This window comes from Lynx rufus, unplaced genomic scaffold (genome assembly GCF_022079265.1).
Source record: "Lynx rufus isolate CCGP_SWC_20201006 ecotype Redwood Valley unplaced genomic scaffold, mLynRuf1.p SCAF_5, whole genome shotgun sequence".
Taxonomy (NCBI): domain Eukaryota; kingdom Metazoa; phylum Chordata; class Mammalia; order Carnivora; family Felidae; genus Lynx; species Lynx rufus.
Window position 1 is genome coordinate 36,760,221 of NW_025814867.1, and position 27,898 is coordinate 36,788,118.

General features: G+C 44.5%; 1 protein-coding gene across 4 annotated transcripts in view; it reads left to right on the forward strand.

Annotated features, from left to right (window-relative positions):
• Positions 1-27,441, forward strand: part of ZBTB38 (zinc finger and BTB domain containing 38) — a 144,965-nt gene extending 117,524 nt beyond the window's left edge. For 3 of the 4 annotated variants that reach the window (XM_047098996.1, XM_047098997.1, XM_047098995.1), the window contains one exon: positions 1,951-8,525. In XM_047098996.1, coding sequence (XP_046954952.1) covers positions 1,951-5,532 — 3,582 coding nt within the window. In that variant the 3' untranslated portion in view covers positions 5,533-8,525. Of the gene's footprint in view, positions 1-1,950; positions 8,526-21,723; positions 21,859-23,157; positions 23,235-27,362 lie in introns of those variants that run through there. The other variant, XR_006965628.1, reaches the window with a different exon arrangement.
• Positions 27,442-27,898: the final 457 nt, after the last annotated feature.

Sequence of the window (27,898 nt, forward strand, 5' to 3'; positions counted from 1 at the left end):
TCCATCCATGTTGTTACAAATGGCAACATGCATTTTTTTGACTGAGTAATATTCCTGTGTGTGTGTGTGTGTGTGTGTGTGTGCATGTACGTGTGTACCACATCTACTTTATCTGTTAATCTATCAGCAGACACAGGTTGCTTCCATATCTTGGCTATTGTAAATAATGCTGAAATAAACATAGGGTTGCATATATCTTTTCAAATTCGTGTTTTTATTTTCTTGGGGTAAATACCCAGTAGTGGAATTACTGGTGCTGGGACAACTGGACAGCCACATGCAGAAGAATGAACCTGGACCATTTTCTTACACCATGTACAAAAATAAACTCAAAATGGATGAAAGACCTCAATGTGAGACCTGCAACCATAAAAACCCTTGAAGAGAGCACAGGCAGTAATTTCTTTGACATTGGCCATAGAATCATTTTTCTAGATATGTCTCCTGAGGGAAGGGAAATAAAAGCAAAAAATCAACTTTTGGACTACACTAAAATCAAAGCCTTTTGCACAGTAAAGGAAACCATCAACAAAACAAAAAGGCAACCTGCCAAATGGGGGAAGATATTTTCAAATGATATATCTGATAAGGGGTTAATATCCATAACATATAAATAATTTATACAACTCAACACCAAAAACCCACAAATAATCCGATTAACAAAAGGGCAGAGAACCTGAATAGACATTTTTCCAAAGAAGGCATAAAGATGACAAACAGACACATGAAAAAGTGCCCAACATCACTAACCACCAGGGAAATGCAAGTCAAAACCACAATGAAATATCAGCTCACCCCTGTCAGAATGGCTACCATCAAAAAGATAAGAGAGAACAAATGTTGATGAAGGGTTGGACAAAAGGGAGACCTTGTGCACTGTTGGTGGGAATGTAAATTGGTACAGCTACTATGGAAAACAGTATGGAGATTCCTCAAGAAATTAAAAATAGAACTACCATGTGATCCAGCAATCTCACTTACGGGTATATGTCTGAAGGAATTGAAATCAGGATCTTAAAGAGATACCTTCAAATCCAAACCACAATGAGACTAGACTCAGAGACATGCTTTCTTGGTTTTGTGCATTGTTTCTTTTTCGTGTGCCTTCAGTACGTCACCGAGCCCTTTTTGAAAACCCTAATCTACTTTGGCTGTAATAAAAAGGGAAATTAGAGAAAGTATGAGATATGGCCAGTAACGCAGAGAGGCAGGGAACCCCTGGTGGTCAGACTGGGTCATGCAAGACTGAGGGTTTCCATTGAGAGACCTTTCAGAGCCACAAATTAGAATGGCTTCTCCAGTTCTTCTTCTCTGAGCGGGCAGTACCTCTGTATGCAGGTACTGCTTACTTAGGGAAAGCTTTTAAAAAAAAAAAATCATCTTCCTGCTTCATAAATGATGTTTGGATCGGGTCCTCAGGGTTATCTATGAAAATAGGACGTTTGTGGCAGGACCATGGCATTGCCCAGCTCTAGGAGTTCAATGCAGCAGCCTTGAGTGATGATGAGACCCTTCACATTTGGGGGGGGGGGGAGGAACCCTCCTCCTCCCAAATTTGGACGTGTATATATAGCTACGGCTTTGGAGAAAGAGTTCTGGGAGGATTTCCAACTATAACAACTATTAGCAATGGTATGAGAAACAGGCTGGGGCGAGATCAAGATTTAGCTTCTAATGTTGACTCCAAGTCTTGCAAGTGACAGCAAATGAGATAAAAACCTGTATTTTCGTACAAAAAAAAAAGTTTTTCAAAAACATTGAAAATTGTCTAGAAATACAGAAACTACTTGTTGGGGCGCCTGGCTGGCTCAGTTGGTAGAGCATATGATTCTTGAACTCGGGGTTGTGAGTTTGAGCCCCACGCTGGGCATAGAGCTTACTTTAAAAAAGAAGGAAAGAAAGAAACTAGTTTTGGAAGGGTCTCTGACCATTTCTCTCCTCTTGTTTCAGATGACAGTCATGTCCCTTTCCAGGGACCTCAAGGACGACTTGCACAGTGACACAGTGCTCTCCATCTTAAATGAGCAGCGCATTCGGGGCATTTTATGCGATGTCACTATTATTGTGGAAGACACCAAATTTAAAGCCCACAGCAATGTCCTGGCTGCTTCAAGCCTTTATTTCAAAAATATCTTTTGGAGCCATACAATCTGTATTTCCAGCCATGTCCTGGAACTGGATGATCTCAAAGCTGAAGTGTTTACAGAGATCCTTAATTATATCTACAGCTCCACAGTTGTCGTCAAGAGACAGGAAACAGTCACGGATCTTGCAGCTGCAGGGAAAAAGCTGGGAATATCCTTCTTGGAAGACCTTACTGATCGCAACTTCTCAAATTCCCCTGGTCCCTATGTATTCTGCATTACTGAAAAGGGAGTGGTTAAAGAAGAAAAAAATGAAAAAAGGCACGAAGAACCTGCCATCACCAATGGGCCAAGGATCACAAATGCATTTTCCATCATTGAAACAGAAAATAGTAATAACATGTTCTCTCCACTGGACTTGAGAGCAAGTTTCAAAAAGGTCTCCGACTCCATGAGAACCACCAGCCTGTGCCTGGAGAGGACTGACGTGTGCCACGAGGCAGAGCCCGTCCGCACGCTGGCGGAGCACTCGTATGCCGTTTCCTCCGTGGCCGAGGCATACAGAAGTCAGCCCGTACGTGAACACGACAGCAGTTCGCCTGGTAAAACAGGTAAAGAAACCTGTGAAGCTCTAGCAGCAAAACCGAAAACGTGCCGAAAGCCAAAGACAGTCTCCATACCCCAGGCTTCCGATTCAGCAGAAAATAGACCACCCCCTCCAGCAACCAGCTCAGAGGTTAATCAGGAAAGAAGTCCAGAGCTGCCTGCCGTTCTTCCTCGTTCAAAATCTCCCAACAACGAAGGAGATCTCCGTTTTTCCAAGGAAGATGAAAATAAATCCTCTGACGTCCCAGGGCCGCCGACAGCAGAGGTCCCACCTCTCGTGTACAACTGCAGCTGTTGTTCCAAGTCCTTTGACAGTAGCACTTTGCTCAGTGCCCACATGCAGCTCCACAAGCCAACCCAGGAGCCGTTAGTGTGCAAGTACTGCAACAAGCAGTTCAGCACCCTGAACAGACTGGATCGGCACGAGCAGATTTGTATGAGGTCCAGCCACATGCCTGTTCCCGGAGGAAACCAACGCTTTTTAGAAAACTATCCAACCATCGGACAGAATGGAAGTTCGTTCACAGGTCCAGAACCGTTGCTCTCTGAAAACAGGATTGGTGAGTTTTCCAGTACCGGAAGTACCTTGCCAGAAACGGACCACATGGTTAAATTTGTTAATGGGCAGATGCTCTACAGCTGTGTTGTATGCAAACGTAGTTACGTGACTTTATCCAGCCTCCGAAGACATGCAAATGTTCACTCGTGGAGAAGAACATATCCGTGTCATTACTGCAACAAAGTATTTGCATTGGCCGAGTACAGGACAAGACATGAAATTTGGCATACAGGGGAGAGGCGCTATCAGTGCATTTTCTGCCTTGAAACTTTCATGACCTACTATATTCTCAAAAACCATCAGAAGTCTTTCCATGCCATAGATCACAGACTTTCCATCAGTAAAAAAACAGCAAATGGAGGCTTGAAGCCTAGTGTGTATCCATATAAACTTTACAGGCTACTGCCTATGAAATGCAAGAGGGCTCCTTATAAGAGCTACCGAAATTCTTCCTATGAAAATGCTCGAGAAAGCAGTCAGATGAATGCGTCAGCATCTGGTCCCTATGTCATTCAGAATCCACATAGCTCTGAGTTACCGACGCTGAATTTCCAAGACCGCGTCAACACCCTCACCAGCAGTCCAGCTGTCCCCTTGGAAACATCTGCACGCCAGGACATGCCCGCTTCTGCCAACGTACAGAGCGCAGAGGGGACCAAGTGGGGAGAGGAAGCACTGAAAGTCGATCTCGACAATAACTTTTATTCTACCGAGGTGTCAGTTTCTTCCACTGAGAATGCTGTCAGCTCTGACCTCCCAGCAGGGGACGTGCCTGTTTCGTCTTTGAGTGGTGGCAGTGAGAACGCAGCCTCTGTGATCAGCTACAGTGGCTCAGCACCCTCCGTCATTGTGCATAGTAGCCAGTTCTCATCAGTGATAATGCACAGCAACGCCGTTGCCGCCATGACCAGCAGCAGCCACAGAGCCCCTTCGGACCCAGCAGGCAGTCAGCCCCTGAAAGACGACAGCAAACTCGAGCCTGACAAAGCGGGCAGGGTCGTCAGCAGACCCAAAAGCATTAAGGAGAAAAAGAAGATCGTGCTGTGTAACAAGGGGGAGATAGCAGAGGAGTCCAAATACGTCGCTGATCCCGGAGGGTCATTGAGCAAAACCGCAAGTATGAAAGAAACCAGTAAAATTGAAACCTACATTGCAAAGCCTGCTCTGCCAGGAACCTCCACAAACAGCAACGTGGCGCCCCTTTGCCAGATAACGGTGAAAATCGGAAACGAAGCCATCGTGAAAAGGCACATCCTAGGATCTAAGTTGTTCTATAAAAGAGGGAGAAGACCCAAGTATCAAATGCAGGAGGAGACCTTGCCACAAGAGAGTGACCCGGAAGCCAACAGAGACAGCCCGCTCGGGCTCTGCCAGTCCGAGTGTGTGGAAATGAGCGAGATGTTCGATGACGCCAGCGACCAGGATTCCACTGACAAACCTTGGCGTCCTTACTACAACTACAAACCCAAAAAGAAATCCAGACAGTTGAGGAAAATGAGGAAGGTCAACTGGAAGAAAGAACATGGACACAGGAGCCCAAGCAATAAGTGTAAATACCCAGCAGAACTGGACTGCGCTGTGGGGAAAGCTCCTCAGGAGAAGGCCTTTGAGGAAGAAGAAAATAAAGAGATGCCCAAGCTGCAGTGCGAACTCTGCGATGGAGACAAAGCTTCGGGGGCCGGCAATCAAGGAAGGCCCCACCGGCATCTCACTGCTAGGCCTTACGCCTGCGAGTTCTGTGCCAAGCAGTTCCAGAGCCCTTCCACGCTCAAGATGCACATGCGGTGTCACACTGGAGAGAAGCCGTACCAGTGCAAGACCTGCGGGCGGTGCTTCTCGGTGCAGGGAAACTTACAGAAACACGAACGCATCCACCTGGGCGTGAAGGAGTTCATCTGTCAGTACTGCAACAAGGCATTCACGTTGAACGAGACGCTCAAAATCCACGAAAGAATCCACACCGGCGAAAAGCGTTACCACTGTCAGTTCTGCTTTCAGAGTTTTTTGTACCTTTCCACAAAAAGGAATCATGAGCAGAGGCACATTTGGGAGCATGATGGGAAAGGCTATGCCTGCTTCCAGTGCCCCAAAATTTGCAAAACAGCTGCTGCCCTTGGAATGCACCAGAAGAAACACTTATTCAAGAGCCCAAGTCAGCGGGAGAAAGTCGAAGGTGACATGTGCCATGAGAACTCAAATCCTCTGGAGAACCCACATGTCAATGATTCAGAAGACAATGACCAAAAGGATAATGTGCAAACCATTGTTGAAAATGTCCTTTGAGTGGCGATACTTAGAAAAATCTTCAAAACTATAAGTTGGTGGGTTTGTTGTTTTGGGGTGTTTTTAGCTGTTTCTTCTGGTGTGTCTTTTTTTTTAAGTTTTGTTTTGTTCACACAACAGTCATGAAGGAGTGAAATGTAAAAAAGAAAATCTCACTTGTGAAAATTCCAGAAAAAGGATCCTAATATCTACTTTGGGTTTTAGCATTAACTTCATGCAAAGTGCACAAAAATGAAATAGCTGAATCCTCCAGTATCCCAAGTATCTTGTGGAAGTTTATGAAGTTCTTAGCTGTGGTATTTCTGCCAGTGGAAAAAAAAAGAGTCTAATGTTAGCCTAATTTAGAACTTTCTAGTAAGTGCTAATAGGAACTGGCTGCTGAGCTGTCTTTAGTCACTGGAGAAAACGAGGGTCGGATATCATGAAAACATCATCTTCATAAATATGTTAGAAGGTAAACGAGCTATGACAGTCATTTTTCCCATCCAGCTTCTGCGCTATTAAAAATTGTTTAAATTAGTGGATATATAAGAAATATTTAATATTATAGCTGAAAATATGTGTGAAATTGAGTAACTTAAGTAGGACATTCATACATTATCTAGAACTACTTTTCTGCAACACAAGCCTTGTAAAATACATATATAAATCACTATGACTTTTAACTATCCATGTCCCCTGTAGAGAATTATAATGACGAGCAATAGATCTGCAAGTAATGAGGACTAATGGAAAAATCAGTAGAAAGCATCTTGATATGATTTAAGAGCACGTTGTATGCTTTTAGATGGAATGCTGTTCCCTTGAAGTTCTGGCTGAGCTATTACTAGAACTGGTCTACTCCGGTCACAGAAAAAATAGGTCATGCCTTATCTATGGGGGAGAGCCCTCCCAGAATTTTTCTCTGATCACCTGTGCTGTATATTAGTTTGCAGTGGCCTCACTTCAGGAAATAAAGAAGGGTCAAATTCGTCTGAAACTCCCTGCAGTCTTCCATCCATCACAAGGCCATGGATGTAGAGGTCTATTTCAGACAGACTTAATCAGTCTCCAGGGTTTAAGTTAAAACCTGACACATCCCATTCCATTGAAGGAGTGTCCAGGAAATTTAGTGCAAAGCATGCATATGGTGGTGAATTCCCAGGCACTTGAAAATGACAGAAAGCCTAATCCCAGTGATTATTAGCCTTCTTGGAGATTATGCAGCCCACAAGTATATACTAATATAAAACAAAAGGGCATCAGAAAGACAACTCCCACCTCACCCATTAATGACTTGAGTGGGCAAGAGGAAGCGATGACTTTCCTTGCCTCAAACAGTAGCTTTGTTTTGGGGGAGGTTGGAGGAGAGATAGACTGTGGAGTAATACGATTCCATCACTTACTTATATGACTCAGAAACATATCCCCAAAGCCAGATGCCTTGTCTTCATGTTTGCAGACACCTGGCTCCCTTGCTAAAAACCCACTTAAGTTGTTTCATGTTCTTTTATGCTGCCCCACACCATCACCATTGCCCTCCAAGTCTAATTGCCCTGTAGGATGTTCCATCATGTGGACTAGGTTCTGGGAAGCTGGAACTCCTCATTCTTAGGTTATAAACTGCCAGAATAGGAGGGAGAGAGAAAACATTCCTACCCTTTGATCCACCAGTGTGAGCAGAACCTGGAACCTGGTTTAAGGGTGACCTACAGCTATTCATGTTCATGGGATTTGATAGATGGAAGCCCAAGGTTATTCAAGGTTGCAGAGTCACCATAATGAAGAAGTAGTTCAAAGGACTTCAGTTTCTCTCTTCAAGTATTGTGATGTCTCCATGAAGAAGACTTAATACGGATTTGGGTGGGCGAGAAAGCATTTAAACACCCAGAGAAGGACACGATCAAAGCTGACCTTTTTATACAGTAGTATTTTGCTGTTAAGTAACCCCAATATTGCATCTGCATTTATCTTTTGTTGATCTACTTTCACTTACTTACATACAGTATTATGTAATAGAGGAAAATGGGGAAATGCAAGCAAATTCATCCTTACTTTATACGTTGTATATATGTATACCTGCACTACTCATTTGGGTTTTGTTAAAAGAGATGGTCACAAAGGGCTTATGAAAATCATTTCTGAATTGATAATTAGAATATTGAATAGGTAATTCGGTGATCTACTAATTTATTTTATCTCAATTGGGATTATTAATCAAAGAGAATTACTGTGTATTTCAGTCATTTTGATTTGAGGTAACTCCAAATATAAAATTATTACATGTAGTGATGTCTCCTAGCCCTTACATGTGGAAATTTTTTAAGTGGACTTGTATGCTGATAATTCTAGACCAAAGTAAATATGGCAGAATATTTATACATGAAAAAATAATTTTGCAAATATTTTCTATAATTGTATTATTCGTTTAAAATGTTGATAGCTTGTGTTAGTTTCAGGGAGGGGTGTATATTTTGATAAAAAAAATACTTGACTTTGTAATTCTGTATATTCTATACAATTTATAGCAGAGCCGTTTTAAGACAGCCTTGTCACATTTTTGTTAATTGTGAAAACTTTATCATGAGTGATGTTTATGCATTGAGTACATAACGACCAACTAGAATTAAAGTAGGTGTAAACAGTGAACATACTGTATGCTGTACAAGATATATTGTAATTTGCTGTTTTAGCATCTGTATTTTGGTTAGAAGATATTATTAAATGCAGATGTTAAGGGTTGGAAAAGTCTAATTTTATTTTTAGAAATAATGACTATAAATTTGGTTTTGCTTGATTAAAATAGCTTATTCTATGTTAAGTCTCTTAAATGTTTTAATGTTAATTCTTTTGTGCAGTCAAGCGGCTATTTCCTCTTTGTGAGTCACAGCATTGTTTCACATATTATTCATTTAATATATTTCTGTTTCCTTACTTGTTTACGTTCCATGATACCTACTTACATGCTTAGGACTCAAATGGAATATGCATTAAAAAAAAAAGCAGAAATAAGAGAGATTGAAGTCTTCTTATCATTTAATGCCTTGGCTAGGCCTGACCTTGTGATAAATCAGAGAGCGTTGAAAGTGTTCTGTCTACTCTACTCCTCCTTGGGAAACAAATTACACTTAGTACCAGGAATCTGGCAAGGTTCTTCCCATGGGCTGTTTCATTCAGGTCTTTCCCAGCAACCGTGGGAAGTAGACTTCATTATCTACATTTTGTAGTGACTTTGAGAAGATCCCACAACCAGACAGAACCAGGATTCCAAGCCAGATCTCCCTGACTTCAAAGCCCATGTTTTTGTTTCTTCTCAACACCTTAGAGAGAAATACTTAATGTAAACTGAACGGGCAGTGAGGCAAAGAGGCATGACAAATGAATGCAGCTTTATGATGATAGCTGTTACAGTGATGGCCTTCAGGAGGCCGTACTGGTCTCAGCTTTCCCTGACACCACCGCTGCTTTATTTCTGATGCCTCTACACTCTGGGCATTTGCCTTCTCTTGTATGTTGGGATATTGCCTTATAAAATCATTTTTTAAATCTGTACACTTTTTCTTTTCAAGAATATAGAGTAAAATCGGGGCGCCTGGGTGGCTCAGTCAGTTAAATGTCTGACTTCGGCTCGGGTCATGATCTCACAGTTCGTGAGTTCAAGGCCCGTATCAGGCTCTCTGCTGTCAGCTCAGAGCCTGGAGCTTGCTTCAGATGCTGCGTCTCCCTCTCTCTCTCTCTGCCCCTCCCCTGCTCCCTCTCTCTCTCTCTCTTCCTCTCTCTCTCTCTCCTGGAGCTTGCTTCAGATGCTGTGTCTCCCTCTCTCTCTCTGCCCCTCCCCTGCTCCCTCTCTCTCTCTCTCTCTTCCTCTCTCTCTCTCTCTCTCTCTCAAAAACAAACATTTTTAAAAAGGTATTAAAAAGAATATGGAGTAAAATATTTAATACTGTTTTAAGCTAGTAATTTTTCACATAAAAAATGTCCCCTCATCACAGACTATATTCCTAACTTTAATTATCTTCAGATGCATGCAGTTAGTCACAGTAGCTAGTGTGAAAGGGAGTGCCAGTGGCTCAGGCAACATAATCCATCACCAACACAGGGAAAATAACGCAAATTTCCAGTCCTACTAATGAATGGCCAGTAAGCATCAGTTTTGTATTTGAAGGATAATCCAAACCAAATCCAAATCAAAAATTTGATAACTGCTGCCTGCTGAAACTAACTTCACTTATCTAGCAAAACAGATTAAATATTGAACAAATTTTTAATAATTGAGAAAGTAGCTCGATTAAAAGCATCAAAACAAATCCTGCAAGGCAATCCTACTTGCGCATATTGTATTAATCACTTTGGGTTCTTTTACTCCTGTTTCTCACCTTCCTCTTTTCTCATTACCCACACACCACCCCCCCCCCCCCCGGTTGACCGGGTCCCACGCCCTCTGTCTCCCCTCAGTTGCTCTTTGCAGAGGCAATTTCCTCCATATCTGAGAACTCTTCACCTTCCTCCTCCCCAAATCCTGGCCAGCTATCAGTCTCCCTTCTGGAGAGAGGAACCCCTTGCCTTGTCCCCACTCCCCCTCCCCAGTATACTCCCCTTGATGCTGATTCTCCCAGGAAGGTCATCAGTGAGCAGGTGAGTTGGCTTGGGGTGCAGATTTTAAAATGAAATTCTCCCAAGTTTAGACAACTCCTGGAAGAACTGGTTATAGCAGAAGTATGATTACATTTCTTAAGGTTTTATAAATTGTGATTTCATTCTTGATGTCTAAGACCTCAATTCTAGTTACTTAGAATGTTTGGCTGAGAAGTGAAGAGCACTTTTTTCCCCAGTTTTAAAAACTATGACTTCTATGTCACATAGGGGTCAGGATGTTATTCTTGTTATAGGAAACTTAGGTATACAGAGATTTAAAAGCTGGAACAGTGCTAATTTATGGAGAATTTTAATTCATTTATTCAAAATATGTTTAATTCGGGGTCTCAGGTGTTGTGTCCAGGCCAGGGCTATAGAGTTATAAGAGGTAGCCTGTGCCTTCGAGGAGCCAGAGACCGGGGAAGAAGACTTATGAGGCAAGGCACGATTACAAAACGAAACCCTGAGTCCCTAGTTGCTCAGAACCAGATTGGATTATGTTGGGTTCTGAGAGAGAGGGCACTGAGCTGGGCCTGACCGAGCCTGGGCTTCCCAGTGCAGGCAGGTCCAGGTAGGAGTGGCTAAAACACAGGAGCATGGGTGAGTGCATGTGGTTCCGCAGGCCTGGGGTTCGGGTGGTGAGCCAGGAGAGGTACACAGAGGACACATCACCAGGGCCTCGTGTGCCTTGCCAGAGATTTTGTATTTCTGACACAGATAGATGATGGAGGAGCAGATGAGCAGCTGAGTGCTAGGAGGGAAGGGCAGAGAGCGGTTCCAGAAGGTCCAAGCGAGAGGCCGTGTGAGGGCTTCAACAAAAAGGAAATGATCTAATGTGTTTGAAGGATGACTGTCACTGCAGTATAGGGAAGAGACTGCAGGTCAGTGAAGAAGGTCTCTGGAGCGCCTGTGTGGTTCAGTCAGTTAAGTGTCCAACTCTTTTTTGTTGTTGTTTGTGAGTGACTTTATTCTTTTTTTTATTATTATTTCTGGGGCGCCTGGGTGGCTCAGTTGGTTGAGCTTCTGACTTCCGCTCAGATCATGATCTCACCGTCTGTGAGTTCAAGCCCCTTAAGGGCTCTGTGCTGACAGCTCAGAGCCTGGAGCCTGCTTCAGTTTCTGTGTCTCCCTCCCTTTCTGCCCCTCCCCATTCACACTCTGTCTCTCTGTCTCTGTCTCTGTCTCTCTCTCAAAAATAAACATTAGGGGCGCCTGGGTGGCGCAGTCGGTTAAGCGTCCGACTTCAGCCAGGTCACGATCTCGCGGTCCGTGGGTTCGAGCCCCGCGTCAGGCTCTGGGCTGATGGCTCAGAGCCTGGAGCCTGTTTCCGATTCTGTGTCTCCCTCTCTCTCTGCCCCTCCCCCGTTCATGCTCTGTCTCTCTCTGTCCCAAAAATAAATAAACGTTGAAAAAAAAAATTAAAAATAAACATTAAAAAAATTGTTTTCAATTTAAATTCAAGTCAGTTAATATACAGTGTAGCCTTGGCTTCAGGAGGAGTAGAACCCAGTGCTCCTCCCAACAATTCCCTCCTTAATGTCTGTCACCCATTAACCCATACCCCCACCCACCTCCCCTCCAGCAACCCTCAGTTTGTTCTCCGTATTGAAGAGTCTCTTAAGGTTTGCCTCCCTCTCTGTTTTTATCTTATTTTTCCTTCCCTTCCCCTATGATTATCTGTTGAGTTTCTCAATTTCCACGTAAGACTAAAACCGTATGGCTGTCTTTCTCTGACTTATTTTGCTTAGCATAATACACTCTAGTTCCATCCACATTGTTGCAAATGGCAAGATTTCATTCTTTTTCGTCACTGAGTAGTACTCTATTGTATGTGTATACTTTATCTTCTTTATCCATTCATCAGTTGATGAACATTTGCGCTCTTTCCATAATTTGGCTATTGTTGGTAGCGTTGCTATAAACATTGGGGTACATATGCCCCTTCGAATCAGCACGTTTGTATCCTTTAAATAAATTCCTAGTAGTGCAATTTCTGGATCGTAGGGTAGTTCTTTTCTTAGGGTTTTTTGGTTTTTTTTTTTTTAAACTATTTTCCATAGTGTTTTCCAGAGTGGCTGTACCAGTTTGCATTCCCACCAACAGTGTAAGCGTCCAACTGTTGATTTCAGCTCAGGTGTTGATGTTGGGGTTGTGAGTTCAAGCCATGCACTGGGCTCCACACTGGGTGTCGAGCCTACTTTAAAAAAATGTAAGTAACCAATGACTCTCACTGCAGTGCAGTGAAGAAACTATTTTTTCTTCCCTTGCAATATATTTTTGAAGAAATTATGTTGTTTGTCCTGAAGAGTTTGTCACAGCCTGAGAATTAACAAGACAGCTTCCTAAGTTGGGTTATGTTCTTCCACCAGGAGGTACATACTGTCTGAGATACTGGATGTACTTTGAAGGTAGATCTGATAGGACTTATGAGTGGTTTAGGTCCCAGGAGGTGAGAAAAACAGAGAGGTCAAAGATGACTCCCAGGTTTTGGGTCTGAGTCATTAGAAGAGTGGAGTCACCTGTAGACCACTAGCTTATGTGGACCCGAAGTTCAGAAGGGGGACTGGCTTTGGGTATGAAGCTGAAAGTTGTGTTTCATTCATTCAAAACATATTTGAGCTAGGTGCTGGGAATACAAAAACAGAAAAAACAAATTGTCCCCGTAGCTTATGATCTAATGGGGAACACAAAAAGCTAACCAATTACAATTTCAGTAAGTAATGTGAAGAAGAGGTGCCATGAGGACATTTAACAGGGGGCCTAAGCTAGTCTGGAAGTTCGAAGGAAGTCGTCCTTGAGGAAGTACCTTTTGAATGAGATCTGAAAAAGGAATAAAGTTGAAAGAGGAGAGGAGCGCCTGAGTGGCTCAGTGGGTTAAGTGTCTAACTCTTGATTTCAGCTCAGGTCATAGTCTCACGGTTGATGAGATCGAGCCCCACATCCAGCTCCATGCTGTCGGTGCAAAGCCTGCTTGAGATGCTCTTTCGTTTCCTCTCTGTCTGCCTCTGCCCTGCTTGTTCTCTCTCTTGCTCTTCTCAAAATAAGTAAATAAACTTAAGAAAGAAAGAAAAAGAAAGAAAGGAAGGAAGGAAGGAAGGAAGGAAGGAAGGAAGGAAGGAAGGAAGAAAGAAAGAAAGAAGAGAAAGAAAGAAAAAGAAAAATACTTTCTGGGTAGAGGGAATAGCATGTACAAAAGTCTGTTTTTAGGGGGAACACAGTGCATTGGAAGCCAATGGTGGCCAGAGTGCTAGAGAGGTGGGTCTGAGAGGAGACTGGAGGCTGAAAGCGATACCCTGCAGTACCCCAGGTCATGCTAAGCATTGGGATCTTACACTAAGAGCAGCAGAGAGCCATTGGATTGTTGGGACAAGAAGAATTTTTTAAATCAGCTTTGTATTGTGAAATGTCACCGAAGCTGAACTGTGGGGAATGACACAGAGGACAATAATGGCCAGAAGTAGAGCAGGCAGGAATCTGTTGCAGTGGTCCAGACTGGAGATGATGGTGGCGTGGGTTATGTATTGACAGTGAAGATGAGAGAAAAGAGGAGAGAATGAGTGCTATTTAGGAGACAAAATCAGCAGAACTTGATACTGGATGGATATGGAGAAGTGAGGGCTGGGGAGGGGTCAAGGATAACCTTTTGTTTTCCTATTTGTTGACACTATGGGAACGTAAGATGTCTCCTATGAAGCTTGTATAGCAAAAGAAGACCGAATCCTGGAAAACACCAATATTTGGTGATTGATATTTGATGAGTAAATAAAAGTCTGTAAGAGGCTGGCACAGAGAAGGGAACAGAGAAGTAGGAGGAAAATTGGAGGAGTGACATCTAGGCAGCCAGAGATGAAGAACCTCTCAGAAAGGAGAGAATCATCAATTGTGTCAACTCGGCTGAAGATAAAGCCGAGTAAAGAAAATCTGGAAAGTGCCCTTTTGCACTTAGCAACTAGAAGGTCACTGGAAGCGATATACTGGTAAAACAGTTAACCATCACCTTGGAGAACAGGAAAGCCGGATTTATAGTACTTGCCAATGTCTGTCGTGTAAAACACTCCTGCCACAGATGATTTTAAGCTGCCAACGTGATGTCACTGAATGCAGAGTTGAGAAGAGAGACTCCAGTTGGCTCATGAGAGCCGGTATGAGCCTGCTGAGTAGTTTCAGTGTGGTGGTACAGGTGGAAACTGGGGGGGCAGATGCAGGAGCAGAGAGGAAGAGAGTCAGCAAGGGTTCTTGTTTCCAGAAGCTGAGCTAGGAAGGAGAGAGGAGAGAGAAAAGGAGCTGTAAGTGGAACCTGACGCTTGGAGACCAGGATTCCACCACCTGGGGTGAAACAAAGGACGAAGAGGCAAGAAAGTTGAGGGTATTGGCGAGAGACTCAGTTGTAGCCAAGAACTAGAAAGCCTGGGTTTAATACAAGGAAGTACAGACCTCAGTGTCTGATAAGACACACACAAATGGAGGAGGCCTGAAGGCTCTTTTACAACTACTTTCATATTTGTCTCTCACCATCATCCTGTTGTGTTGCCAGTGATTATTGTCTTCATCTGAGAGCTGTGGGCACAGAGCATAGAGAAGCCAAGGGGCCCAGAGACACAGGGCCAACACCTGTCAGTTTCCAGGACATGGTTCTCACCACCCCCAGCTGACTCCACATCGACTAAGAGATTTTTTGGAAGGTGGGGGACTGGGCCAATGACAACTGCTGTGCTTTCCTCAAAATGAGTGTTTATTAGCTTGAGACTCGAATACCCCGAGTCCTATGTCTTTCTTTTGTTGTTGTTTTTTGTTTTTTGGTCAGTGTGTTCTTCTGTGGCAGTTCGTGTAGGCAGACCTCATTTCACTGCACATCACTTCACTGTGATTTGCACTTACTGCATTTTTGGGTTTTTTTTTTTTTTTTTTTTTTACACATTAAAGGTTTGTGGCAACCCAGCATTGAGCAAGTCTGTTGGTGTCTCTGTGTTACATTTTGGTAATTCTTGCAATATTTCAAGCTTTTTCATTATTATATTTGTTATGGGGATCTGTGATCAGTGTTTACAACTCACTGAAAGCTCGGATGAGGCTTAACATTTTTTTAGCAAGGAAGTATTTTTTTTTAATGAAGGCATGACACTGTTTTGAGGTTTTTGTTGTTGTTTTTTTTTTTTAAGTAGGCTTCACGAAACCCAGCACGGAGCCAAATGTGGGGCTTGAACTTGCAACCCTGAGATCAAGACCTGAGCTAAGATCAAGAGTCAGACACTTAACCAACTGAGCCACCCTGGTGCCCCTGTATATCGGTTTTTTAAATGTAATGCTATTGCACAATTAATGGACTATAGTATAGTATAAACATACTTTTACACGTATTAGAAAACCAAAAAATTCAATTGACTTGTTTTTTCGTGATACTCATTTTATTGTGGTGGTCTAGAGTCAAACCCACAATATCTCCAAGGTGTACTCCTGTATGACCAGGCACTCTTCTAAGCATCTAATTAATGTTAATTTATTTAATCCTCATATCAATCCTGTGAGATAGACGTTGATATTATCATCCCCATCAACGTTTAATGTGGTTATCTTTTGCTGTACAGTGCCACAAAACTTAGTGGCTTAAAACAGCCATATACAGTGTTCTCGGATCATATGGTTCTGTGGTTTGACTGGGATCAGCTGAGCGGGCCCCTCGTGCAGGTATAGTCAGATGGTGGCATCGTCTAAAGTCTTGACCACCCTGGGCATCCGAGCAGTCCCAGCCCAGCTTGGATTCAAGGGTGGAGGGATGGACTATACTTCTCAATGGGGGAGTAGTAGGCACATACAACGAGGGAAGGGATTGATGGCAGGCATCTTTAGGGACAAGCTATTCTACAAGAGCTAATCCCCAATGAGAAAACCAAGCACAGAGAAGTTATCTTACCCAAGGTCATACAGCTGGTATGTGGAGAAGCAGAGTTCCCCGGCAGGTGAGTTCCAGAGCCGGCTAATAGAGGCAAAGGGCACTGAAGCCCGAGAGCACAGACCTCCTCTCACCACAAAGCTGTGGTGGGTAGGAGCACAGCATTATTTGTAGTAGAACCGGAGAGTTCCTGGGATTAGCTGTCAAGGATTTGGGAGAGTGGAAGAAATTCTGAAAATACTTTAAATGGAAATAAATGAGGGTACAAATTGAGTCAAATTTCAAGGACTATCTAAACAAGGCTCTTTTCATGTTGGGGGTGAAAATGGGGTCTTGTGTGGCCCAAAGCAAATGGGAGACTTCATACTTTTGCTTGCCTCTACCCAATCAGGAAAGAATAGAAGTATAGCGAGGAGTGGGGGAGGGGTGTATTGTTTGTTTGTTTGTTTTTCTTATAACTAATCAAAATCTGAAACTTTTAGTCAGCTACTCCAAAGGGTAAAATATGGGGGGAGCCTATGACTGGACCAAGGAATTCGAATCTGAGATATAGACTGGCCCCCGAAAGGATCTTCATGCCCCTTCTGTGCCCCCCGTTGTATAATGTCTAATGTATAATGCTCTGAAAACCTAGGTCATCACTTAACTTTTATACATTGCAGACCCTCTGATGGAAGAACATCTTCCATTAGGAAGGCCATCTAAAAGAAATTGCCATCTCTAATTCAAAAATTTACTCACTTCACATAAGCGATAGGCTACTGCCAGAGAGAAGCTGACTCAGCTCTGATGCTTGGCCGGTTTCTCTCCCGAAATCTGGCCAGCTGAGATACTGTGTAGCTTAGGTGCTGTTCATTTCTAGCTTCTCAGTTTTACGGGGCTAAAAGGCCACATCCCACACCTTGACTGGAACATGCCCAATATCTGTGTAAATGTGGTTATAGTGGGAAGAGCAGCAAGCCATTTCCCAGGTCAGACCCCTTCATTTCTGATGTTTCTCTTCCTGAAGAGAAACCCAGGGCCACGATTTTTGTCATCATGATGGGAACCAGCCTCCTCTGCTAGTGCTCATGTGGACTGTGGCAACATTCCAGCCACTGGGAACTCCTCACCATTCAGTGGCATCCTTACACCTAAGCAGGAAGGCCCCACCCTGGCCCTCCTCCGGAGGTCCCCCCTCCCTCCAGGCAGAGTCTGCACGCAGGGCCAACAATGAGGTGCCCACCCAGAGTGCTCAGGACCTGAGAATTCTCTGCACACTTGCAGGGCCTGCTCGGGTCTCTTCCCTGCCAGGGTCACTCCCCTAGACCCCAGGGACAGGCAAGGAGCAGGTGTTTGCAAGGGATGTAGACGGAGTTTGTGATGAAGTTTCAGGATCACACGTGTATGTGCCCAAAGCCCCGGCAGTGTGGGAAGGAGCAGGGCGGAGAGTAAGAAGAAATACAAGGACACCCTGGGCCCAGCCTTTCTCATGCTGTCTCACCCCAGTCAGGAACACCACAGACTGGGTCCTCTAAATCCAAACCTGGCCTCCCAGATTGTTAGGAAGGTATGTTTACCGAAGGAAGAGAATAGAGCATATTAAATTAAGAGCTTACTCACCTGACTTATAACCTTCAAATTTAGATACATGATATACTACCATTGACCCTCAACCAACACGAGTTTGAACTGTGTGAATCCACTTATATGCAGATTCTTTTTATAAATACAGTACAGTGCTATAAATGTATTTTCTCTTTCCTATGGTCTTCTTAATAAGATTTTTCTAGCTTACTTTATTATAAGAATACAGTATGTAATACATCTACAACATATACATAATTGACTGTTTATATTATCAGTGAGGCTTCTGGTCAACAGTAGGCTCTTAGTGGTTAAGTTTCTCGGGAGTCAAAGGTTATACACAGGTCAGGTCCCCAGTCCCTGCATTGTTCGAGAGTCCACTGCATAGGCTTCCATCTGTGCTCTTGCCTTTGACCTTGTTGAACTTTGGGGGGCTGTCACCACTCCCCAGAGTATCTGGCTTTTCATCACACTGTGTCTGAGTACAAGTTCCTAGCAATATTGAAAGGTCCATTCTCACGCCACTCCGCCCCCACCCACAGACATGATCATTTCTCAATGTCTAGGTCAAAAGTCCCTTCTAAAGAAAGTTTCTTCCTTGAGGTGTTTTGTGAGACCAACCCTCAGACCTCGGCTTGCCTTTGCCTCAGTCCGGCCCCACAGCTCTCTGGCAAAATCCTTTTTCAATTCCACCTTTCCACCTTTCAATTCCCTCAGACGGCACGCTCTTCCAGGCAGAGTCCAGAGCTTCCTGATTTAGCTGTGTTTCCAGCATCAGCACAGCAATGCCAAACATGAGTCCTCTGCTAAGGGTGCTGATTCTCCATTCCAGGGTGACCGACCGTCACTGTGTGTCCAGGAAGGAGGGTTTTCCCGAGAGGCGGGGCTTTTCAGTGCTTAAACCAGGTCAGTCTTGGAAAACCCAGGATGACTGGTCATCCTAACGGGGAAGAGTTTCTTCAGAACGGGAAGGGGCATCAGCAGCCACAACAGAAGTAGAACTAAGCCCCCATCTGTCCTGCTAAGTGTGGTGGACAGCTCTGGGTTTTCCTGGTAGACATCTCTGGGGTTTCCTGCTGAGTCCTCTTCTAGTCTGATGGTGAAAGCACCTGAATTTCCTTTAGAAATCACCTCTCCCTCACTTCTCAGCCCCACCTTCAGACCATATCGATCAGGTTGGGGGTGGCTGGTAGGTGGGCAACACATAACCTTGTTCTAGTATACTGGATTTCTACTTCTCAGCACAAGGGCAAGGAAACTGAGCCACGACCCTCTCAGCTGCCACGGACAGAATAGTTGGCTTTAAGCAAAGCAGGATGTGAGGGCTTAAGAAAAATGGTACTGTCTCTTTCCTCTCTCTCTCTCTTTCTCTCTGTCTCTCCTATCTCTCCCATTTCTCTCTGCTCTACTTTCCTCTCTACTGGCTTCAGTCTCAGACTGGTTCTCTCCAACTGACGGCAAAGATGCCTATGCTGAAGGGAATAAAGTCCCCACTCCCCGCAAAATCTTCAAAGAGAACAGAGACAAATCTTATTTTTTTTTACCTTTTTTTTAAAGTTTATTTATTTTTGAGACAGAGAGAGACAGAGCATGAACGGGAGAGGGGCAGAGAGAGAGGGAGACACAGAATCGGAAGCAGGCTCCAGGCTCTGAGCCATCAGCCCAGAGCCCGACGCAGGGCTCAAACTCATGGACCGTGAGATTGTGACCTGAGCTGAAGTCGGACACTTAACCGACTGAGCCACCCAGGCGCCCCGAGACACATCTAATAATAACTTCCTCTAAACAGCAGAGTCTGAATTCAAACCCAGACCATCCAACATCATCGTAATCTCTACTAATAGAGGTTTTATGCCCCTCCTTCTGGGACATGCTGAAGAAAAGTCCATCAAAATGACCACAGAACACACTGTGTTTGGCTAAAACTAACTGAGCAAGGGACTTATGCCAAATGCTTTCATCTGAGCAAGAACCGGGAAAGAAGGTATTGTTTTCACCATTTAATAGAGGCAGAAAGGCCCGCGCCCAAGGACTTCACCACTCACAGTGATGAGAATCTACATAGGAAATGAGAACTCAGTTTACTAGCAGATCCTCAAGCTGGGATATTGTTTCCTCTGCAACTACACCCCTGCCTGTTCCACTCCCCGCCTCACTCGTGCTGCCCGAGGAACACCGAGCCTTCACTCCTCACCGCTTATGTTTGATCATTCAATGACTTTTACAGATAAATGCAAACACATCAGAATAGGTGAGCCCAGGAATTCCCTTGGTTAACAGAAATGACTGCTCTCTGCTTAATAAAAGGGGAAAGCAGGCTAATGCGTTGGTAGGTGTTTATTCATTATGTACGTATTTAATGAGCTGATACATGGTAAAAGAAAAAAAATTTTTTTTCAAATACAGTGAAAGGGGACACAGAGAAAAATAAGTTACCCTCGCATTCTGCCCCAAGGTTTCTCCCCGGAGGCATGCACTGTTCTAGATCTTGGGTAGTCCTCCACAGACATCCTATGCATATCCAAGCATATATGTATATTTTATATATTAGCTATATATATTATACGAACTTATATATTTTTGTTTCCTTCCTTTTTTACACAAATGTGAGAATGCTACACATAGCATTCAGTACTTAATTTATTTAACAATAATAATATCCAATAATCTCCAATATCATGGAGAGCCTTTCGGGGGACACAAGGGGTCTGTCTTCTTCTTGTTAGGCCTACATCGTACTCTATTGTATGAGTCTCTAATAAGTGTCCTACATTTGTTTCCAATCTTTTCTTTATTCGCGCATTTTAGACCAACTTTTATAACAAAGATGGAAACAAACAGGAAGAGAGTTTTCTGCTTAACTCTCATCTAGAAAATCCAGTGAACAGAAGCTCCAATCCCTTCTGAGTCTCCTGGTAGCTTGAATCAACATAATTCAAAGTCTGAGCTCTCAAGCGTAAGTCTTCAGAACATTTTGCTCTGTATTCAATGCAAACTAAACAGAAGTGCCTCTGTCTTCAGGGTCTTTTGTTGTTTAGGCAAAAATGGGATGTGGGAAGGAAACAAGGGAAGAACCTAAGATGGATGGATGGATGAAAGTTGGAACCAGGAAGCCCTCTACCTCATCTCTGAGCCCCCTTCGTGCCACCTTAATTCGTTCTCTCTGCGCTCCCAGCCTTCTCTGTGTCTCCCTGCCCGCAGTGCAAGGTGCTGGCCAGGCCCACGGGACCTCACAAAGCGTCCGTCAGAGACTGACTGCCGTCCCTGTGCTCTAATTGCCAATTCTGGAAAAGAATATCTGATTCCTGCCCTCCCCCAACCCCTGTTGAAGAAATTGGTTCCCTTTGGTCAGTTTAGTCTGGATCCAATTAGCTCTGGTTAAAGGGACAGAGCCCTGTCAGAAGATAGCTGCAGAGGCCCGATCCTAACCGGAAACGCAACCTTCAGAGAAGGGAGGGTGGGCTAGGAGAGGTCAAGTGCCCACCACGAGGTCCTGCAGGGGCAAGAGCTGCTTAGTCAGTGACTGTTTCAGCATGACCCTCGAGACCTGTCATGATGGCTTCGACTTCGCCATCCAGCTTTCCAGCCCCAAGTCTCCGATTACGGACGTACCTGGACAGTTGTAAAAAGGTCTGCCTGGCTTAGAGGCAGGCTCAGGCCTTGTCCCACAACAGCATTTCACATGTTTTTGTGCATGAGATGGCACGTGGCGAGGTGTGCGATTTGGGAAGGTGCTGGGAAAGGATGTCTCAACCCACCCCCACACCCCAACGCATACTACACATTAAAAAGTGACCTTGTTTTGACAGTTGTTTCCACCTCCCTTTGCCAATTTGCAAACATGTTCTTAAGACAGTTTATAAACCTGTTTATGTGAAACTTGTTTTCGAATGCGTTCTTTTTGAAAGCATATTTATTTAAAAAAGAAAGCATGTTTATATTTGGAAAGCGAGTAACGTAAACAAGCTGTCAGCGTTTGACAGAGGGCTGATGGAGGCTGGGGTAGGATCTGTGCCTAGATTGCTGCCTGCTGTAGCCTCCAACCCCCAGGAAAAGTTTAGCATGAAAGCCCAGTCTGCCCTACCCCCCATAGGCATAAATCTCATGGTTTCTCTCTCAAGAACACTGAACCGGACACGCGAACCGTGGAGGGGACTCCATCCTTTCTGCAGAGCCGAGGAAAAAGTCTTGCCAGCAGAGGTCACTGACGCTCCAGCTTGCGATTTAGCAGCAGCCCAGGCAGGAGGCCAATCCCGGTAAGGTTGTGCCCACTCTTCTTCCAGCTCCTGTCCATTCACTTGCTCCCTGCTTTGCATATTGAAGGAAGTAACTGTCAGTGTTGCCATAACAAAAGTGTGTGCATGCTATCAACAGTTTTCCTAGGTAGTACCTACCCTTTCATATCCCAAACCTAAGAGTTTTTAGTTTAACATTAAGTTAATACTCAGGATAAGACGGGCAATAACTTGAAACACAGAACATCAGGTTCTGCTTCAACCTTGGTTTGCACTTGACCAGGTGTAGCCCATCCCATAAACCAGTTATATCTGCCTCTTGCCTGAATTACTGGGAAGCGACCCCACCACACACACAGGTAAACACACACACAGTGGCCTGAGGTAATATGCAAAGACCCCTGTAATGCAGGGATGGGTGCTGTGGTATGGCATGGAGTCAGACAACCCAGTGAGAGGGGTGAAAAGAGAAGGCACCTGTTGACTGCCTGCAAAGAATGAGGGGCATTTAGGAGCTGCCGATGGGCCTATAGCTAGCCTTGGACTAGCTGCATACATCAGACCTACTTGCCAGCATTCTGTAGTGCCACGAGATGCTACGAGTGGTCATCTGTCCATTAAGGGTGGAGGGGAAGAAACTGCATCTATAGGATGGGGGAGAGAATAGTAGGGCCAAAAACATAAAAAAACCAAACTATTGACCTGCCATATGACAGCACCCACCTTATATACTGGCAGGGGCTAAGATGCTGCCAGCCTCAGAGGCCAAGTGAGAATATTAACTTCTCAAGCCATTAAGATATATCGTATGGCCTGTTCTCCACCCTGGCAGCCATGGAATTGCACCTCACAGCCACCGGGCCACAGATGTGTGATGGTCCTGAAAAACCAGAAGGAGGTACAGGGGTACAGTGGCAGCAGGAATCCCCAGTGAGAGGAAGGAAGCCGCCCACTAGCCTGGGAAGAGGTCTGAGGAAGAAGCATGTGACCTAGGCCCAAGTCAATCAATTGCATTTTCCACAGTCACAGCGATTGGCTCAGCAGTGTGCATGTGACTCACCCAGAGCCAATGAGACTTAAGATTCCCTGGAAAGTTGTAGGAGAGAAGGTGTGTTTCTACCCCCGGCGAGACTTGGAGCTGAAAAGATAGAGTCCGGAGATACTGGATTCTTCTTGGCAGCTGAGCTTTGTGGGGCCACCTTGAAGCTCCTGAATTTATAACTGATACGGTGTAAGAACCTCAAGTGGAGGGAAATTGGGTGCTGATAACATTGTTTGAGCCCTGAACGCAGCCATACCTGAAGTTAATTTTACTCCTAGGTTTTCCGTGTGCCAACAAACTCCCTTTGTGCCGATTAGAACTACACTCCCGTGCCCCCTGGGGTGGAAGAGATGAGGTAAGTGTTCTTGGAGCCACTTCTGCCGTCTGATACCCTTAGGGTTCTTTGTGTTGAGGTTGATCCGAGATAAACCCAATTGGTCAGAGCAAGCTGCTCCCGCTTCAGGAGTCCCCTGAAGCTTGCTCCCTCACAAACATCTGGACTATTCTGAATCTTTCTGACCATTCCTGGCTCCAGAGTGGGAGCCAACAACTTCAAGGCATGAATCTGAACTCAAGATCCACACAGGGGTACCAGCATTCCCACTGCATATCACCTACAGAAAACAATACACATTTACAAGCATCTCATTGACATTGAAGTTAAAACTTCAACTTTAAACGTTTTTCTAATGTTTATTTGTTTGTTTGTTTTTTTCAGAGAGAGAGAGACAGAGGCAGAGAGAGGGAGACATAAAATCCAAAGCAGGCTCCAGGCCCTGAGCTGCCAGCACAGAGCCCGACACGGGGCTTGAGCCCACGAACCACGAGATCATGACCTGAGCTCAACTGACTGAGCCTCCCAGGTGCCCCTAAAACTTTGACTTTAGATGTAGAAGAGCTTCTAGCAGGAGAGAGATGAGAAATTGGATCATTCCCATAATCACTAATTTAGATGTGTAAAGTATCACTGCTTTCCCCTTTCTTTATTCAAAGTTCTGCCTTTATTCCCTTCCTTAAGTGATGCTAAAAAATAGGGTGCGGGGGGCGCCTGGCTGGCTCAACTGGTAGAAGTTGCGACTCTGGGTGGTGAGTTTGAGCCCCACCTTGGGTGTAGAGATTACTTAAATCAGTAAACTTTAAAAAAGTATATCTAGGGGCTCAGTCGGTTGAGCATCCGACTTCGGCTCAGGTCATGAATCTCATGGCTTGTGAGTTCGAGCCCCGCGTCGGGCTCTGTGCTGACAGCTCGGAGCCTGGAGCCTGCTTCCGATTCTGTGTCTCCCTCTCTCTCTGTTCCTCTCTCTCTCTCAAAAATAAATAAACATTCAATTTTACAAAAAAAGTGTATCTAGGGATCATTTCTGCTTTTGATCCTTTTTGGGTTTTTTAACTGAAGTTAAACATGCCCGCAGCACAGTGCACAAATCTTAACTGTACACAGCTTGATGGATTTTCATATGTAGAACAAATGATCTGTTCCCTTTGGGTCTGTGTCCTCATCTGTCAAGCGACTGTTAGTGAGGCAGCAATCCCCAGAGATTTCTTCCAAGCCAGTGACCCCATTCTGGATGTTTCCATGCAGTGGCACCTAGATCCCTGTTGCAGTGTGCCTTTTACCCCACGCCTGATGCAGTGGCTCTGCGTGGTTGGCCGCGGATAAATCTTTTTAGGCTGAGTTTCCTCAGGACTGCCTCTGACGGTGCCTCCATGGCCCACAGCACGGCCACAGTCATCATTGTGTCCTCAGCACGCGCTGGTAAATGAGCACGTGGAGAGGGTTTAATAGATACTTTACTGGAGGGGTGGATGGATGGATGGATCGATGAGTGGGTGGTTGGGTCTCAATTCCAAATCCTTCAGGGAGAGAAAAAGAACTAAACAAAGAAGAAAGCTGGTTCTGAGGAAATCGGGCTGTTGTCTTGACAGGAAAGAGGATTCCCTGGCCATCCAGCCAGATGCTTATTGTTCAAATCAATTTCCGGTTCCACTGTAGTATAACTGCACAAACTGCTCAGAAACCCTCTGGAGTCCAGCATACTGCTTTAAGCCGTGAGGAAAGCAGAGTGTTTATAAATTGTTGGCTGAAGGGTTTGTGTTATGCCTGATAATGTTAAATCAGGTAGGGGGAAAGCATGTGTATCATTTAAGATGCTTTGGACAGCAATCCATAGAAAAGCCAGCTTAGCAAGATGTCCCCAAGTAGGCTTCTCTAAATCTCAGTCGTATCAGTAGGGACTTGGGCCTTTATTCACATCTGTCAGCTCTGCATATGGTACCTACCCTCAGAAGATGGCCAGAGCAGCAGACCCTCACACAAGTCCAAAAGCAAGACGAAAGGGCAGCATGGCAGCACTTTCTCCCTGCCTCGAAGGCCCTCAGCAGTCCACAATTTAGACCAATCGCTGGCAAGGAAGAAAAGCATGGCTGCAGTAAGGGTTAGCCTCTGGGATTGACTCATGGTCACCGAATAACTGTACAAAATCAGGGTTCTTTCAGCATGGGAAGTGAAGACAAAAATTATGAGGGAGCAACCAGCATGTTTTCTATGGCATGGACACATTGGCAGTCACTGGCGATCATCCAGACCAATCCAAATTCAACTAAATAAATTATTTTTTAACTTTAAATAATCCATTTCCACAGTAAAATTGGATGATAGCCATTGACCAGGCAACCAAGGGCCCTGCATATAAAGCTCTAGTAGCTTCTACAGGCCATCGGTGACAATGAAGGCCTTCTTGCTCTGTTTACCACAGATTCTCTCCAGCAAATGTAGAGACTTGATAAGTGTGTCGGCCTCTTCCTGGGTAAAGGTCATGGCTCTCGGAGAAAGCGGCTCATTGTGTGGCCTGGCAGAACAGCCATCACTTGTTCCTTCTTAGTGAAACTCAGCAGTCTGGGACCAGGACTGAGTACCCTTCAGCTTCCCTTGCTAGCTCCACCTCAAGAGCACACCCACATGAGCCTGGATAAATGAGTCTGTGAGGGAGGCATGTGGGGGTGGGCAATGACCCTGGGAGGGCCAGAGACCGAGGGCAAGGGGTGATTTCCCAGGAAGTACCAAAAATGTCACCTAAGAGGCTCATGTACTAACAATTAGCCTTTTATTCCCACCCTCTCTCTGCAGTTATGCAGGCAGGACCAAGGCTACCCTGGATGTAGTGTGTGTGTGTGTGTGTGTGTGTGTGTGTGTGTGTGTGTGTCAGAGAGGGAGATCAGGATTAGCATATGTGAATGAGCAGGAGAGAAGTGGCAGGGCCAGAGGGCCAGAGAGTGAGTTGTACCTGTTGTGATCAGTTCACCCCCAGGGATCACCCTGAGTCCACATGGTGGCACTCTTTTCCCTCCCTCCCAGGTTTGGGAGGAGTGCCTGGGACCAACTGAGTGAAAGAACTGATGTATGCTGGATCATAATCACTCTCATGGGCTCTCTTGGCCTCTTTTCTACCTTCTTCAGCGTTTTGCTACCCTCATCCTTTCTCCTTGTCTCCACACTTGCCTGCAATAATTGGAGCCCACTTCCCCCAAGAACAGGAAATGTGTACCATTAGAGGCACTGAAGATAATTTCAGGGACACATAGACAAACGTTTTATAGTTTAATGGATATGCCTTTCTTGACCCTTGTCATTCCCAAAAACAATAGTAAGTTGTATATTGGCCATGAGAATTCCATTGGTTCTTGAGTTCTTCCTCCAGGAAAAGAATGTTGAACTCTCTAGAGGCTGGAGGAAAACAAGGCCCAGATGGAGGGAATTTGAATGGCATCTTGGAACATAAAAGCAGTGATTTAACTCTTAAAAAATCACATCTTTGGGCTCCTAATCCAGTGCTTCTCTCTCCACATCATACATATGTCTGTTAAATATATCTGTCTCATCTAGAGCATTTTCTTTTTTTCTATTAACAAAGATCTTGTACATTACTCAGTGGAAATAACTGCTTTCTTGAGGACGATGTAGGGAGCTGGTAATTTCTGGTTCTACCCTGATTTCCAATTCCACTTTCATCTAAGTCTCTCAACAGATCTTTAAATATCTTTCATTTAATTTCCTCATCCAGGACATTACAGTACATTACCGATATTTTAATGAGTTCTTAGTTAAGAATTTCAAAGGTAACAACTATCTGTAGCCAGGTTTCAAAAAAAAAGTTTAATTGAAATGAAATTCCAATACCCCAGATAAAAAGCTACATACAAGATTAAATAGCTCAGTTCCTGTGCCAACCTTTTTTTTTTTTAACGTTTATTTATTTTTGAGACAGAGAGAGACAGAGCATGAATGGGGGAGGGTCAGAGAGAGGGAGACACAGAATCTGAAACAGGCTCCAGGCTCTGAGCTGTCAGCACAGACCCCGACGCAGGGCTCGAACTCACGGACCGTGAGATCATGACCCGAGCCGAAGTCGGACGCTTAACCGACTGAGCCACCCAGGCGCCCCTGTGCCAACCTTTTTTATAAATTTCTCGTTTCTCATTGCAGACTCAAGGTAACTGAGACATCTAGTGTCCAGTCCTAAGAAAAACAAATTTCCACCAATTCTGGTTTTAAAGAACTCACCAAATCTGATGGTACTTGTGAGTAAAGCTACGAATTTCTCCTCTTTAATTCTAGAAAACCTCTTCGTGGTGCTTCCTGGGCCTAACCCTCTTCCAGGTGAAAACTGTTTTCAGATCGCAGACGCTCACAAAAGTTTTCTCAAATTTCCTGTTCTTGTTACAACAGTGTTGCCATTCACATGGATAAAATCCATCCCCTTGATCCCATCCCTCCTCCTCCAACTTCTTTAGCAATTTCCCCAGATAGAAGATGCCTCTCTAGCAAACCAACGAGCAAACAAACACACCCAAAAGCACAGAACTTGGAGAGCTTCCAGGTTGGCAAACGTGGATATGCAGGGAAAGTGGCACGTGCCCAAGGAGGGCACGCAAGCTTCATGTCCTTTTCCCCATTTCTTGCCCTAAGCATCTCTTCCATTTGGCTTTCCCTAACTGTACTCTTTAATAATAAATAGTAAC